The following is an 18,132-nucleotide window of genomic DNA, read 5'->3' as shown; positions in this document are numbered from 1 at the left end:
TTCTCCATGATGTGCCTCACTGGCAATGCGCTTAGTACAGCCACCTGTACTGGCACTGGTGTGATTCCAGAGTCAGCCCTTTGAAGAAGTTTGTCTGTACTGTCATTTTTGGAAGGCAATTGGTTGCTTAGACACAAATTTTATTGATTTTAACTCCCATGAAACTAGGCTCAGGCTTGTATTTACAGAATGGGTTTTGTGGATGAAGAGGTGAACTGACTACAGAGCTAAAAATGTTGTTAGAGTTAGAATCATTGGGGAGCTGAAGAGACCATGAAAGGGACAGGACCGTGACTCTGAGATGCCATATAACATGATCATTCTGGAAAGAGTGAACAATGGAATAACAGGGTCAACTGAAGAGGTGACACAGATTACTTTGGTCAGTAGCTTTTTGATCAAAAGCGCAGTGCAGACACTGTTTCTGTGCATAGGGTAACTTCACACTTTTGATTTTTAATTTAGATTCTTGATTTTGCAGCATTATCACAAGAGGAGCTGGAGATTTCAGTCCTCTTTATTTAATACCTATTCTCAGTTATTTCTGTTAAAATTTTGCTCCAGTCCTAATCAGCTATCTTTTTTCCTTTTCATGTACTAAATGCATTATGTGAGACACAGGAGACCTACACCCTACTGAAAGGGAATATTTTTCATTTTTCACCTCAAAGCCCTTTACAAACTCTCATTAATTTAAATTCCTTCCATACCTCTGCTGAATAACCCAACACAAATTGAATGTCACACTTGAGATCTCTGTGTGTATCACTTGGTCCTCTGAGCGTAGGAGCGAGCCAGATCCCACTGTGCATTAAAATTTCAGTGAAGGATTCCTGACAACCCCACGTGCAGAATCATCATAGCACATTTATTCTTTAGAGAGAGCTGTTATCCAGGCAGAAACAAAATAGAGCTCCTAGAGAAAATACCAGAATCCTGACTTGGAGACTGAAAATGGTTGTTTTTTGGCATGATATTTTCCATTCTGAAAAACAAAATTATGTTAATCTAGTCCCCACTCCTCTGACTTCTAATGAGCTCTCCCTTTCAAGCTCCTTTCCCCAGCAACTGGCTCCCCTTGAAGCTGTCTTCCCTGTCTTGCTCTACCTCCCAAGTCAGGGAGAGTGGGAGGGAAACAGTCTACCACGGTGCAGTAAGATTTTCAGAGTACAATAATGGGTGGAGCACCAGGCTGGGACATTCATGGTGTTTTGGATCATTGCGTTAAGCTGGGCGTTGCTACTCGTGTTTACCCCAGTCTTGAGTACCTGGTGTTTCTGAGGCACAACCTGATGTGGTGCTTGCTCTATAGCTCAGAAAAAAATGGAATCTGGATCCTACAGCTGCAGTTTGATCAGGGAAGAGTAGTTTAGGCTGGGTTTTTGAGAGGATGAGGCAGGGCAGTAAAAGGGGCACTTGCAGTCTGAAATGCAGAGGTGCAGGTCTCCCCCACATCTGCCTGGCTGCTAGCTCTGGTTTGCAGACCAGAACTCACCCCACAGCTAGTGCAGCTTTATCTGCTGGAGACAGATATTATTAAGAAATCCTTTTGTGAGCAACATACGAAAGCTCTGCAGTCTTTAACTGCTCATCAGGTCACAGTTTTGGGAAACCACGTATCAAATGTTGGCAGATAGGATGGACTGCCGGACTTTTGCATCAGACCCAGACAGCATGCCTAGGCAGTGATTCAATGGAGGCAAACTGTGAAACATGATGGTTTCTTTAAAATGTGGAGCTAAAGAAGGATCCTGAGAATGTGCCAATCAAGGTAAATTTATGAATAAAAACATTACTGAAATTTTCAATCAACCTGTCACACAATTTATTCAGGAAAAAAATATGTAGCACATCCTGAATGTCTTACTTGGCCACAAATAAAGCAGAGTGCAATAAAGTTCACAGTTACTGCTCCCTTATGAACTACACTTTCTGTGTATGTTTCCATACATCTTCCGTATGTGGACATGAGTTTCAAGATGTGGCATTGCTTCTCCATTCCTTCCAGGTTGATGTGGAGATTTGCCTACTATGTAAATCACTGGTAAGAGTAAGGCATTCAGCTCATTGCAAATGCCTAGCTTCCTTTATCCAATAGTGCCTTTTACAATTGGCCTTCCTGTCTTTACTTTGCTTGATATCCTCCCTGAAACCTATCTGTTGCCAATACACTTCCTTATCTAAGAGCTGTTCAGGTTTATAATGATCATCATGCTTGGAAAAGTTTCATAGTACCTAGGCTGAATGCATAATAAATTACATAGTTTTGCTCTGCATAGATATCAGGTGCTTTAAATTCTAGATTTTTCATGGTGCAGAGTTGGAGTACAGACATGTTTTTCTAAATATAACACTTTGCTTCAAAAGATTTCGTGTGGAGACAGGGCCTGTCTGTCAGAACATGCCCTGCCAGGTAGCTCTGCAAGCAGAACCTGATAGTGTATCTAATCCTCCATATCCACTCCTTCGGTCCATAAATATTAAACTAGCTTTAAAGTGATGATGGAAAGGGCTTGAGTTTTGCAAGACATCATTAGTACAACTGTGAAGTTAGTCAGAAGATCAAGTATGTTTTTATATGCTGCTTTAAGTAATCATCCCTCCCCTAGATTAAATACGTGCTTTGTTCATTCAAAACAAAAATTTCTGCAGTAGGGCAACTCCTTGCTGAGACAAGTTTTGAACCATCCCTGCTTGTTTGGCTCGGGGGAAGGAGGCCCTCTCTTGTCTCACAGCAATCAGCTTCCCATGGTGATTCCTGTCTGCTCAGATACTGAGGATGCACAAACACAGTGAGTCACTCTGCCAGCTCTGGAAACTGCTCACCATCCACTTCTTTTTCAGGCACCTGTGGCCCTATAAAGGCTCTTTATGGAGAATTCACGTGTTATTTATCTGGTGGGAACATCTGCCACACAAATTGGAGATTATGGCATCATAATAAGGAGCAAACCCATTACAATAATAAGAAACCCCAGATCTGCACTGCCTCTTCACCTCTGCTGTTGGCTTGCTTCTCCCACCCCATTTCCCTGCCTGGGAATCTGGGATCTTCGGTCAGGCAGCCGTGACTAGCACACAACCGCGGCAGCAGGCTCACACTACCGCGTAGTTAAATGTCGGTGTGCTACTTTAATGTCGTGAAACAACTTGCTGGCTGCTTATGTTTTACATTTCCAAACTTAATTCCTTATGAAAGGCGATCCGGCTGCTCACCGCAGGACTCACTCTTCGAGATCCCTGATAGACACCTGGCTCGTTTTCCCACTTCCCTGCCACTCCCACTAACCAGCCCCGTGTCACAGAATCGCAGGATCACAGGATGGGACACGTTGGAAGGGACCACAGTGGGTCATCTGGTCCAATTTTCCTGCTCTAGCAGGGTCATCCTAGAGCACATGGCACAGGATTGCATCCAGACGGTTCTTGGATACCTCCAGTGAGGGAGACTCCGCAACCCCTCTGGGCAATCTGTTCCAGGGCACAGTCACACGCACAGCTAAGAAGTTCTTCCTCACGTTCAGGCGGAACTTCCTGGGCATCAGTGTCTGCACGTGGCCATGAAAACACACGCACAGCCATGAAACGCCCAGCGGCTGTCCCCGCTTTAGCCCAAGAGTCACACTCCTACTGGGGCGGCCCCGCGACTGTTTTGGGGATAACCATCCCGGGGGCCGCCGCATCTCCTCAGGCCATTCCCCCCCGGCAGGCGGGCGGGCACCTCCCCAGCGCTTCCCGTCAGGCGCGGCGAGGGCAGCCCCGTGAGGGCCCCGCTGTTAAGGGCGGGCGCGGCGCCCCGCCCCCTTCTTTTGGAGCCGGGCGCCATTTTGTGCGCACGCAAGGTGAGCCTTGGGGCCGCTTCGCCGCTCCAGGGGGACACGGCGGGGACACGGGGACGGGGATCCGGGGGGGGGGGGGGGGAATGTAGCCGGGGGATCGCGGCCAGGGGAATCGCGCTGCCGGCAGGGGCGGGCGGGGGCCACTGGCTCCGCTGGGGGTGGCACGGCCTTGTTAGGGCGCGGGAGGGAGCGAGCAGGCCGCGGGCTGCGGTGCGGGCGTGTGGCCGGGCAGGCGGCTGCTGAGGGATGCAGGAAGGGGCCGCCGAGACCGACCGTGGGTGCAGGAGCGGAGTAGCGGGGCCCCGCCGGAGCGGCAGCACGTGGCGGCGGGGCCGGACATGGCGCGGCCTCCGGCGGGAGATCGGGACAAGAAAGGCGGCAGGAACGGCGTGTGCGCTTGGTGTCAGATTTAATACTGGCCGGTAAATGTGGTAGTGGAGATCGTGCCTTTTGAGTACCTCGTAAAGAGAGGCTGAGGGAGCGGGGAGTAGCCGACCGGCGGCAGAGGTTTCACGGATTTCACAGAATATTCTGAGTAGGAAGGTGTCTTTGGCAGGGGCACGTGGCAGGAGCATGAGACAACTGGCTGAAGTCAGAATGAGAAGCTCGGAGTGGATATAAGGGGAAAAATGTTCATCGTGAGAACATCCAGGCCTCCAGACAGGCTGCCCAGGGAGGCTGTGCAGTAGGGTCTAGAGGGAAAGCCATAGGAGGAGCGGCTGAGGTCACTTGGGAAGCTTCATTGAAGTTTACAACTTTCTCATGAGTGGAAATGGAGGGGCAGATACTGATCTCCGTGGTGACCAATGACAGGACGCAAGGAAATGGCATGAAGCTGTGCTAGGGGACGTTTAGGTTGGATATCAGGAAAAGGTTCTTCACCTGGAGAGTGGTTGGGCAGTGGAACAGACTCTCCTGCGAAGTGCTCACAGCACCAAGCCTGACAGAGTTCAAGAAGTGTTTGGACGGTACTCTCAAGCACATGATGTGACTCTTGGGACATCCGGTACAGGGCCAGGATTTGAACTGGTTGGTTCCTTCCAACCCAGAATATTTTATGATCCTTTAAGGGTTTCAAGACCTCATGGACAAGGCCCTGAGTAGCCTTGAGATCTCATAGTATACCTTGCTTTAAGCAGGAGCTTGAGCTGGGTGACTTGCTAGCATCAATTCTAACCTGAGTTACCCCGTGGTAACTGATTGCTGGTGATGTCTTAAATGAATAACATTACTTGGATTGACACAGCCATTTGGAAGCAGTGTCCTTCTGAGTAGGCTTAAAGACTCTATTTTTCTGAAATACTTGAAAGTGCCGTCAAATTTTAGGGAGTGAACTAGTAGCTCTGAATAATTTTCCTTAACTTTTACAGTAATCGGCCAAAATGACGAACACAAAGGGAAAGAGGAGGGGGACACGTTACATGTTCTCAAGGCCGTTTCGCAAGCATGGTGAGTGTACTTTGCAGTAAGAACACTGCATCAGGTTACTCTGGGGAGCATTTGTGAAGCAGTGTCTTGTGCTAAAGAATTTCTGACAACTTGGGCTAAAAATTGTGGAAGAGTATGCAGATAAACCCTCAGTTCTTACTGCAAATATATTGGTACTCTGACTGCTTGTCAGTAGTAACAATGCTGATTCTATCAGTGCCTGAAAATTAATTTTGAAGGTGAAGAAAATATTTCAACAGTTATTTAGACATACAGCTTTTTGTGTCTGAGCAATAAGCAGTGATAACATTTGCATTTATAATGAAGTAGTAAATAGTTTAATGCCTTTTCAACTTTGGCACTACGAACACAATTAAAAGTTATTTTTCTTGAGTTGGATTTTTTAAAAATTGGAAATGTGTAAAAACATAATTATTGCTTTAAAAAGTTTGATCTTTGGGGTATTTAGGAAAATCAAATGCGTGATTTCTGTCCCCCATCCTTTTTTATGTGTGAATGTGAAACTCTGGGCTTTATAAGTATCCAAATTTGTATCTCTTAACAGGAGTTGTCCCTCTGGCCACCTATATGCGGATCTACAAGAAGGGTGATATAGTTGATATCAAGGTACTTTCTGCAATGCTTCGTGGTTAAAAGCTAAAATAGTGTAGTACTATTCAGTCTCCAGTTTCTTGAGGTGTCTTTTTTTGTTACTTGGGTCGTGTGTCAACACAAGTACCCCCTGCTCACTTTTGGAGCAATACTGGAATGACAGTGCTACTGATCCAGTAGTAATGCTTCAGTATCACATGCTGGTTTACATGGGGTTTTTATGTATAATTTGGCTGATGCTGTGTTCAGCTGAAAAACGTGAGTCAAAGATGCCATACCTAATGCTCGAGTTGCTGTGCGGTGCCTTTTGGCACTACTGTTGTAGGAACCTCAGCTGTCCCTTCAGTAGATATTGTGTTTTGCCCAACTTGAGCCTGCTCTTCCGAAGAAGTGTGATTTATGGTGGGGAAGCTCATAGTTACCTCTCTTAAAATAAATATGTACAGGGGTGGTAATTGCAAAGCCATATTAAAAGTAGAAATGAAGAAATACATGTAAGGATACATCATATATATTAATGCAGGGGGAAAAGTGAAGCGGTGTTTCCATCACTTGATATTTTTTAGAATTTGTTTTTTAAAGTCAGCTGTATTTTCAAAATTAGATTGTAGTGAATCTGAAAACGTTTCACCAAGGACTCCTACTTTGTTGAATCCTTTGGTTTTGTTTGAAATGCTTTGTTCTTGTATCAGTCACACAGAAGATGGTGTATAATTTGCTTGTTTGTTGTTTGGCTGTTGGAGAATGCACTCTTCAGAATTGACATTTCTTGATGCACTGGAGCTTGATGATGAATGTCTCTTGTGATTGCTTGCCTTTGCTGAAAGCAAAGTGATCAGTCATTTCACCGACACTGAAAGCAACCAGAATTGACACAGCAAAATTTGGTAGTCTTCAGATAGAAAATGCATGGTTATAAATTCTAACATGAATCTCAAATAATTTGAAACATATACTTTAAATTACTTCTGAAAGAAAAATCCTTAATACTACTTTTTTTCCTTTTTTTTTTCCGTTTTCTTTTTTCCTTTCTTATTTTACTTCTTAACAGGGTATGGGTACTGTTCAAAAAGGCATGCCCCACAAGTGTTACCATGGGAAGACTGGAAGGGTATATAATGTTACTCAGCACGCTGTGGGCATTATTGTTAACAAGCAGGTTAAGTAAGTAATCAAATTCTGTGTATTGAAACTTCGCATTTGAGAAGGTTGTTCTGTAATTGCACCCTCCTTTCACTTTACCAGTTAGACAGTTATTGTCTTGATTGGTCATTCAAGGTGGGTAAAGTGTATTTCCTTTTAAAACCCAAGCAAATGATGCTCATTTGACTTGGATCCTGTCAGAGGAAACAGTTTTTATTTTTCTGAGTGGCATTTTAAGTGACATTACCTAATGGTTTTTTTTCAGCCAAACCTTCATGTTGGTACTGAAGCCCTTTTCAAATATTAGTTTGTAGCTGTATCCAGCCAGATTCAGCTGGATTTTGTACAGTTTAGTCAGAAAAAGAAAAGTTGGTATTGCGTTGCAGGAACTGGACTGGAGTATATTGGTGATAAAATTATTTGTTTGTATGCTACAAGGCTAAAATTATGTATTCTCCACTATTTTAATTTGAAATGGTCAACACATTGTTATATACTAATAGGCTTTTCATTATATCTGATGTGCATCTGCAGCTGTGTGTTTTGAGGTATTGCCCTTTAAAGAAAAATTATCTGTAATTGAGCTTATGAAGTTACTCGTGTAAGGGCTGTAATTCTAGGTTTAAAGGGACCTGTTTTTCAAGTGCAGTAAATTGAAAACTGATTCCCTTTTTTAGGGGCAAGATTCTTGCCAAGAGAATTAATGTGCGTATTGAGCACATTAAACATTCCAAGAGCAGAGACAGCTTTCTGCAGCGTGTGAAGGAAAATGAGAGGAAGAAAAAGGAAGCAAAAGAAAAAGGCATTTGGGTTCAACTGAAACGTCAGGTAATGTATCTGTTGGGTTCACAGTCCTTCTGAGGGAGGTTAAATGTTTGAGTAGAACGGCAGCACACAGTGCATCTGGATTGGAGCTGTGTGATACGTTTGGTGCCGCAACAGAACCGCACTTGCCAGGATGAAAATTGTAGTCTTGGCTGAAAATTGTAGTCTTGGCTGTAAACAAAGGGGCTGATGCTTCCTGTTCCGTTGCTGATCTGCAGCAACAGCTCTGGATGATTTCTAGGATCAGTAGTAATGTCTTTGGTTTAGTTGAATTTTTAGTTGCAACAGGTTCTGTTGTAACCCTTTAAGAAAAGAATTAATAACCAGACTTCAGAGAGGAGGTAGCAGCTGTTGCTTCTGGAACGACAGGGTACATCACTCCACGGTCATTGGGTTGGTGACTTGGTGAGAGTAAAGTGTAGGTTTTTTAATTCAGCAGTGAGAGTCAAGCACACTTTCTAGCAGATAATTTTCTTACTGCTACTCCTTGAATCAAATTTTAGAGACTAGGAATGGTAAAATTTCTGTAATGTTTATATAATAAGGTGTTAAATGGTTGTCAGAATGTATTTTCTGTAATTTTGCTTCTGAGCTTTAGTGCCATGAGTTTTCTTTTTTATTTTTCTGTTTACAGCCTGCTCCACCAAGAGAAGCACACTTTGTGAGAACTAATGGCAAGGATCCAGAACTGCTGGAGCCAATTCCCTATGAATTCATGGCATGATGCATATATAAAAAAATACATTAAAGATCTGGTTTTGGACAAGTGTATGTGATTGTGGCTGATTCACTTAGGGTTTTTTTGTGTTTGAACAGATGCTTTAGAAACCTTCTCTTTTATTGAAGTTTATTTATTTAACTTACATTACCATGATGCTTAGTCATTTAAATCATTTGCAGCTTTTGCTGACGAGTTTAGTCATTTATATAGACTATACATCGTGGGAACACTGAAATCTGCTAGTGCTTAGTAATGATCATGAGGTAATATGAGAGGACATGGAATATTTCACCAGCAGACTTCAGAACATGTACCAAGAACTGTCCAGAGTCACTTGAAAGTTAAGCTTTTGGCTAAGGGGCCTCACAAATACCAAGGAATTGTGGAAGCCATTTTTGAAAACAACCTCTGGAGAAATGCCCATGGGCAGATTTTGGTGGATTTGTTTTTTTCATCATTGTAACTTGTAAAAGAAGGATGTTTAGAACATCCCCGTGCCAATAAGCATTCTTATAAAATAGTGGTCATTTAGAAACAAGGCTTCAATTCCAAACCTGCCAGCCTTTATATTTTGATATTTAACATTTTAATTGGCTAGCATAGCTAAACACTTGCATTTTGTATGTTTATTGCATGCCTGTTGGATGCCCTAATGCATTCCTCTCATCCCAGATTTATTGATACCTCACAAAAGCCCAGTGCTACCTGCAGATTTCTTGAATGGAAGTCACCTTCAGCTGACTTATTTACTAAGTGCTGGTTTTGTCAGCTTTGTTTGAGACAGGGAGTGAAGCTTGCTAGAGACTGCTGAAGGTAACCTGCTTGGTTAGCCTTGAAAATGCATAAATTCAAGCCTAATTGTGTTGTAAATACAGCTAAATAATATTTCACCTTTAAGTGTGATGTTGAGCAGTGCTTAGCTACTTTGAGTAAGTGATGTAAAAATAATGTCTGTGTAAAGAGTAAAATACTAGAGAAGCAGGTGACCTCATTCCATTTGTAGGTATTGACTGTTGAAAGTTATTGAACAGTGAATTACAGGGCAGCTGGTGAGTTTGGGCATAAGAAGTGGAGAAATGATGAGGTTTGTTTTTTACCTAACACTCAATTGGGGGTGTTCCCATTCTTGTGAAATGTAGGTTTCAGACCTTGAATTCCTAGTCAGGCTTGGCCTGGTGCTTAAGGGTGACAGGCTTTAGGTGCTGGAGCTTCCAGGTTCCAGTGAGCAGGTGCTGTTTGAAGCTGGAGCAGGCTCTGTAGATGGAATGACTTTGGAAGTGAGTTAAAGAAGGTGGAGCAAAGCTTACCCACTAGCAGAGTGATACATGACACTAGTGCTGTATTTTGACGCCATATGTGTTGGACGTGGAGTGCATCACCATCTCCAGAAGCCCTCTGTTGCAGCTTATGCACTTAGCTTTTATGGGCTTTTCTTGGAGTAGCTAAATATGTATTAAAACCTTGATCAGCTTCTTTGGCTTGTCGGTTTCCACAGCCATTTAAAATTGGTATTTGCCTCTCAAGCAAGATAAGCATCGTTTTCCACTAGGCTTTGTGTCTGTAGGAATTAAGTGGGAGGCTTTATTGGGTACAAACTTTGGTGATGGTATTTTAAATTTGCTTCTCATTCATGCATGTCTAAGCTATTTTGGTTCTGTGTTTGGCTTGTACTCGTTTTTCAAAATCGCAGTGGATTAGCTGTAGCAGTATGATGAAATGATTAACATCATAAGTGGTGCGTAGTTCTAAACTTTTGAATTTATTTTCAGCTATTTGGAATAATGAGACTGGATAGTATTACAGTGGTCTTGTTTAAAAGCCCCGGTCCCAGAGGCGCTGTGCATTGCAACAGTTCTCTATTTAGTGTCTGTGTTTTTAAGGTCACTATGCCAACAGTAGTTGGTCATAAACACGTGTTTGAAATCTGCATGTGGGCTGGGAGGAGAAGGAGGGAGTGCTTTCCATGGTCAGGATTCCCAGAAGTGACCAAAAATGAAGCTGGTTTTGTACAGGAAGAGAGTAGGTTTTTCGGGGTTTTTTAGTGTTTGGAAATGGGACAAATTAACCAAGGTGTAACCTGTCTTGGGTTTACAGACATTACCTGTTAGTTGCACTCAGTGCAGCAGTGGTGGTGGTTTTCGTGGTCATCTGAGGTTTGCAGAAGCACAGCCCAGACACTTACAGGTATCGGTACCTGCTGGTACCATGTGTTCAGCTGCCCTGTTTTTGCACAGTCCTGATGAAAGAGGGAGATCTGTGAACTGGGAAAAGGTATTGAAGAACTGCCTGTCAGGACATCTTTAGTCATGAGCTGAAGCATGAAGTATGTTTCTTTACAGGGTTTGGAGTCACAAGTTCCTACTTGCTCTGGAAGGGGTTTTACACACTAGAACCATAAGCTGTAACCGGTTCTCTGTGGTCATGTTCTAAGGCTGTGCCTAGTAAGCAAAAGCTTGCAGTGAGTGTGCCAGCTACAGGCTAGGTGTTTCCTCTCCATGCTGTGACAGCTGAATTCTCATTCCACGGTACTTTGCAGATTTCACAACAGTTCTCCACAATTCTAAGCTATAGGCTTTTCATATAACTGGGGACGCCTTGAACTAGCAGAATTATGGAATCCTTTTTATCAGGTTCACAGTGTCTTCCAGTTCCCTTCTAACACAGAGACTTCATTATCCCAGAGCTGGTGGACAGGCTGTCCCTATGCAATATATGGAAAGAGTATTGCTTTGGGAGTTCACCAAGCCGTTACACTTCAGTGTAGTGCTTTGTGTCTGTTCCAGGGAGCCTAATTGGGAGATGGGGGCTGAGCTGTCTGCCCTTTACCTCCTCCTTAACTGCCTCAAACCTTTGCAGCTGGTTTCCTGCCAAGAGCCTTGCCAAAATCTCCTGTTGTCTCCTAGAGAAGCAGCAAGGAAGCTGCTTTCTGAGCTGCCAGCTTTGTCCTTTTTAGCGGTGTGGCAACACCAGGATCTGAGGTTTGCTGAGGAGTGTGTAGGCAGTGTTGGGCTGGGAAGGTCAGTGAAAGAGCAGAAAGGACTGGGGAGGAGGAGGAACTGTCTGTGCAACGGGGCTGTGGGCTGAGGACCCCAGGAGGGAGCAGGTGAAGGGTGCAGACCTGAGCAGGGCAAGGGATTTGTAGATACCTCCAGCCCTATTCCTGGGGAGAGGCAGGTGAGCAGCTGCCAGGAGGACATGTAAGCAATTCATGCTTTTATAATCTTCCCGCTGTATGTATTGGATGGAGTAAACAGTCTTGATGTTCTCCTCTTTGTCCTTCTCAGTGCAATCCTGGGCTCAGCATATTCATGGTCCTCGTGATCAAAAAGATGGCTGGCATCCCAGAGCCAGATGTTGTGCTGGGGTGTCAGCAGGGGATTACATCTAGGGGATGCCAAGAGCTGTCCACACACCTGCCAGAGAAAGTGGCTTTCCCTATCCCAGCATAGGCAGGTCAGGTTCATCCTGTCCTTGCAGAGGCTGCAAGGCACCAGGCGTTCCTGTAGTTCAGGCTGTGTGGTGAAAAAGACATGGTTAAACTGGGCCCATCATTGGGTAGGACCTCGTGACTCAAGTGCAGGTAGTGTCTTCCACAGGGCAGTGGCTCCCTATTGCTGCAAACACTTGTCCTCGCATGGGAAGAAGGTACCAGCTGTTCCTGCAATGCTGAGGGTGGTGGTATGGAAGTCACGGATAATGAGCTTTTTGTGTCCATGCATCTGCCTCAGTGGATGTACTACCGTGGTCTATGTAAGAATCAAGTTATAGCTGCTGGGATTTACACAGTCATAACCATCCTTGCTCAAGCACTGGGTAGGAACATCGCTCCCACCAACACCACCCATACAGCTCAGGAACTCAGAAATATAAAAAACTGGCTGAGGTTGCTGATTCCATTTTCTACTGTTTGGAAGAAGAGGTTTTTGGTGATAGCCCCTGGGCCCTCAATCACCTTTTTGTCCATGCCCACTCTAAACCGGTTAGCCATTGATCAGCAGGAATTGGGGAATGTAAGGAATAGCTGCAGTCTTGAACATGGCCTCGTGCTCCTCTTGGTTCAGAGAAGCATGTTGAAGCCATGGCAGCTCACAGCAAAAGTTCTCACCAGTGCTTCTGCACGTGGAAAAGTGTTGTGCCTTTTGCTAGTGATCTTACATGGTCCTGCTAATACTAAGCCCAGAGTTTCTAGTTGACTCCACAACATTAGCAAAGACTCCCAGGAAAACTGTACATTTGGTTTCTTAGGAGAAAAAGGAGCTCCAGAGGCTCTCAAATGTCCTCCCTGCTGCAGTCACAGGAGTAAGCCACCTACTCTCTCCCCCCAAAGTTGAATGTTACCAGAACTTGGAATAGGGAGATGGGTCAGGCAGCAGTATGGCATACCTGGCACTGTGCAGTGTTGCTGTGGGAAAGGGGATGAGTGATAGACCATTAAGATAGTGGCATGGGCCATCTGCATAGGATGGCTGAAAGTACAGCCTGGCACTTCCAAGTGGGACTTGCAGAGCTGAGAAAGGAAAGGCTCCTTGGAATAGCTTTGAGGCTCATGCATCCCAGGGATGCTTAGTCTGCAGAATGGAGACAGCTAATCTGAGCCTCAACTGCTTCGATTTACTGAGCTGCTCCTGTTGCACCTGGGTAGGTGTTGATGGAAAGATAATCTGTCACACCCTGGACATTTAATTCCTTCGCAGAGCGTCCTCCCTTGTACGCTGTTCTCTCTCTGCTTGACCATCACTATTTGCCCTTTGGGGATGCTCTCAGGAGCAGGTGAGTCAGCATGAGTTCTGCAGCTGCCCAGAAAAGGGCAGCTCCTCAAGTTTCGGGAATGGTGGTTGCTTTATGCTACTGCTTTACAGCTCAATGCCTGGGAACTATCTGCCTGGAATGGACTTGTTTCAGTAGCATTCTCTAAGAGGCATACTGAATGTACTCTGAGAGCTCTTTCGTAAAGAAATGTATAGAAATAGCTGGTGGAGGCACTGTGAGTGAGGCCAAATACAAAGGATCCTATGACAATAGGAGCAGAAGACAGGAGCAGGAACATCTGGAAATCAGAAGCTTTTAGTGATACATGAGAAATGTTTTTTTTAGAAAGAAAAGAGGTCTCTGGCATGAAGGGGGGTGAAGTAGAAACTTTAGAGGCAATGGGTTTTTGAGGTTAAAAGGGCCCTTGATGTTACCATAGGGGTTCTTAGGCTCTAGAGTAACACAGATAATCAATAGCCCTTCTTCCGCTCTGCTTTTCTTCAGATCCTACGTTAACTGATGTTAATTAGCATGGTTTTAGCTACTGTGGAGTGTGTGTAACCCTTCAACAAAGAGCAGTGTGGAACTGTCACTGGTACAACATTTCTGGGGCACCAGGGGCGAATCTTTAAACAAAGCAGAGCACTGGCAGGGAGGTATTTGGTCCTCTAGCTGCTGCAGGGCACAGAGCTTGAGCTATGCCTTACCTTCCTGCATGAACTCTGTGCCCATGGGAAGCAGGTAGCAATTCCTCATCATCCCTGTCTCCACAGTGCCAAGAGTTCACTTTCTCAGGAACATTTTCTCTCTGGTAGGCCAGAGCTGGCAGTGTTATTTGGTGCCCTCGTTCTGAGTTTTCTTGTCACTGGAGGCACTGTGACTGAGGATGTCTGAAGAAGTGCATAGGAGGTCAGGTACTGAGGCTCTTGCAAGGATGCGGGGAGAAAGATGGAGGGGGAGGACAAGAGGAAAGTGTGGAAAAACGACTTGTCATTGCATGCATCTTCTGAGAACTGTATTGAAAGTGGGGGGAATGTGACCTAGTGCAGCACCAGTGCACAGCCCCACCTCTGCCAAGATTCAGCTCAGTTGCCTGTGTGTGGGCATCCAGGGGCACCTGGGCTGCCCTTGGGCATCAACCCCACAGCCAGGGCCCAGCAGGTCCCACAGTAACTCCATCCTTCAATATTGTGTGATCACTCCTTTTGGGTACCAACCACTGGCCTCTTTTGTGTTGTATCCTGCTGGCATGTGCTATCTCCTTGATAAAAATGAAAGCAGCCTTTGAATGAGTTATCTTGTAAGCACTTACATGCTTACAAAGCAGTGCACAGCAGAAGCAGCTTTGCTGAAGCCCGGGCAACGGTTTGCAGAGACTGAAACATCCCCGCAGCTGCTTGCAGGTTTGAGGCTCATTTAAGGGCAGCCTGTGGTGGAGAACCTTTCTTCTCTGAAATTCTTCCACTTCAAAAATCCAAAGGGCCCAATCAAGACCACTTAGGTTTCAAGGCTGGCAGTTGCTTGATCCACAAGCTGGGATTTCAAGACAGAATGGAGGAATGTGTCCGGGTGCAGAAAACAAAATAGTCTGAGGTATAAGAATAAATCATTTCCTTTTTTTCAGACTCGAGTCCTTTGCTGTAGCAAGGGTGGTACATAAAGCTGGAGCCTGTTGCAGTGGTTGGGACTGGTTTGGGGTGTGGAAGTGCACATCCCAGTCCTAGTGAGGCTTCTGCTGGCATCTGTCCGCCTGCCTCGGGGCGGGGCGATGCACAGCAGGGTGCTGCAGTGCCTGCCCCAGACTTGGGCCACAGGTTGCATGGGCTGCCCGGGCTCTCCCCCAGCCCACTGGTGCCTGCGCCCACCGCGGCCACCCCACGCCTTGGGAACAGGGAGGGTGGTGGGGAGGAAGGGGCAGGGGTACAACCAGGGTGGGCAGCGGGGGGGTGCCACTGAGGGCACGTGGGGAGAGCGCTGCGGGAGGCCAGCCGGAGGCTGGCGGTTCCCGGGGAGGCGGTGCCGCGGGAGCGGGGCGGTGCTGCCGCCGGAATCTTTAAAAGCCGCTGTGGGCCACCCGCGCCGGGCGCTGCCGGCTGAGCCGAAGGAAGACCCTCCGAGCCCTCCGGAGCCGCCTCTCCCATGCGCCTGCCGAGCATGTCCCAGCCCTTTCTGCTGGCGCCCATCGCCGAGTGCCCCCCAGGGCCGCCCGGCGCCCAAGTCCGGCTGGCCGTGCTGGGAGCCCGCGGTGTCGGCAAGAGCGGTGAGTGCGGGGGGCGCGGGGCTGCCCGTCCCCTTCCCCTGTCCGTCCGTCCGTCCGTCCCGCCTAACGCGGCCGCTCTGTGTTTCAGCCATGATCGTGCGGTTCCTGACGAAGCGGTTCATCGGGGACTACGAGCCCAACACAGGTGAGGCGGGGGGCGGCGGGGCGGGCGCGGCGGGGGCCCCGCGGCCGCGGCTCACGGCTCTCTGCTCCCCAGGCAACCTCTACTCCCGGCTGGTCCATCTGGAGGGGGACCACGTTGCCGTACAAATCCAAGACACGCCGGGGTGCATCCAGGTACGGAGATGCTTTGGGTCGATCGGTTCTTCTCTGCCACCCAAAGGCTCAGCTTCTGAGCCCAAATTTCGTACATGCCCAGACGTAGTCTCCTGAGGCAGAGCTCAGGCTTCCCTTTGGACCTGCTTGACGATGCTGTCTATGATATAGGCTTTATACTTCACCACCCAATGCCGAATCTGTGTTCTGTGTTATATTGCAGATGCAGGAGGACTGTGTGCAAGTACTGGACTCCCTGTCCAGGTGTATGAAGTGGGCAGAGGGCTTCCTCCTGGTCTACTCCATCACAGACTACAGCAGCTACCAGTCAGTCCAACCGCTCTACCAGCACATACGCAAGGTCCACCCAGATGCCAGGACTCCCATCATTATTGTGGGGAACAAAGCAGACCTCCTCCATGCCAGGCAAGTACAGGCAAAAGAGGGACTACAGCTGGCAAATGAACTAGGCAGCCTGTTCTTGGAAATCTCCACGAGCGATGACTCCCAAGGCGTCTGTGATGTCTTCCAGTATCTTTGCAAGGAGGTCAGCAAACTACAGCATACCAGCAGCATGGACAGGAGGCGGTCGTCCATCATCCCTCGGCCCAAATCTCCCAACATGCAAGATCTAAAGAGACGTTTCAAACAGGCTTTATCTTCCAAAGTCAAATAAACCTCCCAGTGAGATCCTGTGCGACTCAATAGACTTTATTTTTGTAAACTAGTTAATAAAAATCTTTATTTTTTTACTAATGCCAGCAGTATAGAAGTAAGTATGTCGAGGCTTGCAATTTCCTTGCCATTTTCTCATTTGACTGGTTGGGTTAATTTTACCAAAAAAAAAAAAAAGGGCTGCATAGCAACTAAATAGAAGTAGTTGGAGAAGGGGAGTTTTTGCCTGGAGGTTTTGATTCCATTTCTGTTTTGGGCTGGGATTTGCTGTATTATGCTACTCAAATGATTTTTTTTGAGGCCTTGGTTTCCTGTTTGTAAAATGGGAGTGATAATGTTGTAAGTCACCTGCCTTTTTAAAGTGCTTGGAAAGCTTTGGTGGAAAACTTTTTAGGAGAAGAAAAAAAAAGCTCTATTCAACATGAAGATATGAAACTGTCTGTAAGAATGCTGATTATAACAGGACTGATTTCCTCTCTCAAAACTGCCGTTTTGCTTGCACCTGTAATAGCCTCAATGCTGATAAGCTGTTAGGAGTGAGTTCCAATTTCTGATGTGCTTTAGCGATCCCGTTCCACAGAATTAATCTTTTAAGCCTCAAGCACTTAACAGGAGGGTTGAGTTTCTCCTACAGATTACCGTGGAACAAAGTGCTGAGCAATCCGCAGCAGAGGAGTGTGTGGGATGGCTGTTGCTTTCTCTGGAAATGTGTGATAGGAAGGACTGATGCGTAGGTTCCCTGAACAGAAAATAGCTACATTTAAAAGGAATCACATCTTTATCTTCCCCAGGGTAATTTTGTAGCTATTGGAAACAGGTCAGACTTTTTACTCTTATTTCACATAAGCTGTAAACCATACCAGAATGGGGTTTATTAACTGTTTGCTGGATGTCTGAGCATGGAATGTGGGGTTTGCTTTTTAAGTATGCCTTTGAAATATCTATGTAAAAAATAAAACTGTTCCATGCTGAGTAGAAAGTGTGGAAGTGGATTAATCTGTACAGGGCAAACTGCTGTCCCCACTTGAGCGCAACACAAGTAAGACTTTATTTTTTAAAATCTCATAGATTAGGTCCAAAGACCATTTCCTTTCATATGGAAAGGCAAGTAGCTGCTGTGCCTTGCAGTGAGGGGGCATTCTCTGTTGTTTCTGCCCCCTGAGACTTGAAGCTTTCTGGGCCACCTCCACTCTCCGTCTGCAAATGAAAGCCTTCCTGATGGTGGTAATTGAGGGATAGGTGACTGAGCAAGGTAAAGATTATGCTCTTAGTAGAAGCATCAGAGGCCTGTGTTAGCACTGGGTAGGGGTATGGGATGCCAGCAGCATTATTTCTCACCCAGAGATATGTGCCTATGTCAGTCCAGGCATGTTATGCAAATGTCTCTTCCCGGAAGGCCCTGTGCTGCTCTACCAAAGGGAACAGGAGAGCTGAAAGGGAGGCAGCTCCAGACCTGCAGGAACAGACTGAAACTGGGACTTACAACTGGGTCAAACACTTGGAGTTAATTCATGTCAAAAGCATGGTGACAGCCTGGACAAATCAAAGTATTGTTTAAACGTGTTAATACATGTGTTAACATGTAAATGTGTTAACACATATTA

The 18,132-nt window shown here is 46.1% G+C and overlaps 2 protein-coding genes and 1 non-coding gene across 6 annotated transcripts; all 3 read left to right on the top strand.

Annotated features, from left to right (window-relative positions):
* The first annotated feature begins 3,789 nt into the window (after window positions 1-3,789).
* On the top strand, window positions 3,790-8,618 carry RPL21 (ribosomal protein L21). Of its 4 annotated transcripts, none has more exons than XM_027727175.2 (6): window positions 3,790-3,842; window positions 5,210-5,288; window positions 5,833-5,894; window positions 6,931-7,043; window positions 7,700-7,850; window positions 8,482-8,618. In XM_027727175.2, exons 2-6 carry the CDS (start codon window positions 5,222-5,224, stop codon window positions 8,569-8,571), a joined length of 483 nt encoding a protein of 160 aa, XP_027582976.1. In that variant the 5' UTR covers window positions 3,790-3,842; window positions 5,210-5,221; the 3' UTR covers window positions 8,572-8,618. The 4 variants fall into 4 exon arrangements, with proteins under 4 accessions (XP_027582976.1, XP_039242796.1, XP_039242797.1 ...); XM_039386862.1 differs by lacking the exon at window positions 3,790-3,842 and adding an exon at window positions 4,243-4,261; XM_039386863.1 differs by lacking the exon at window positions 3,790-3,842 and adding an exon at window positions 4,789-4,807.
* On the top strand, window positions 7,103-7,234 carry LOC113991117. Its single transcript, XR_003541839.1, has one exon. It is a non-coding gene; the product is annotated as a small nucleolar RNA SNORA27 (small nucleolar RNA).
* A 6,819-nt stretch (window positions 8,619-15,437) lies between the features above and the next one.
* RASL11A (RAS like family 11 member A) lies at window positions 15,438-17,507 on the top strand. The gene is made up of 4 exons (XM_027727164.2): window positions 15,438-15,577; window positions 15,666-15,722; window positions 15,795-15,874; window positions 16,077-17,507. The coding sequence occupies exons 1-4, from the start codon at window positions 15,457-15,459 to the stop codon at window positions 16,527-16,529; spliced, it is 711 nt and encodes a 236-aa protein (XP_027582965.2). The 5' UTR covers window positions 15,438-15,456; the 3' UTR covers window positions 16,530-17,507.
* The last annotated feature ends 625 nt before the right edge of the window (window positions 17,508-18,132 follow it).

Source organism: Pipra filicauda, unplaced genomic scaffold (assembly GCF_003945595.2).
Source record: "Pipra filicauda isolate LSUMZ 115617 unplaced genomic scaffold, ASM394559v2 scaffold50_size3627746_pilon, whole genome shotgun sequence".
NCBI classification, from domain to species: domain Eukaryota; kingdom Metazoa; phylum Chordata; class Aves; order Passeriformes; family Pipridae; genus Pipra; species Pipra filicauda.
Note: the sequence above shows the minus strand (reverse complement) of the source record. Positions and strands in the feature narration are given on the sequence as shown.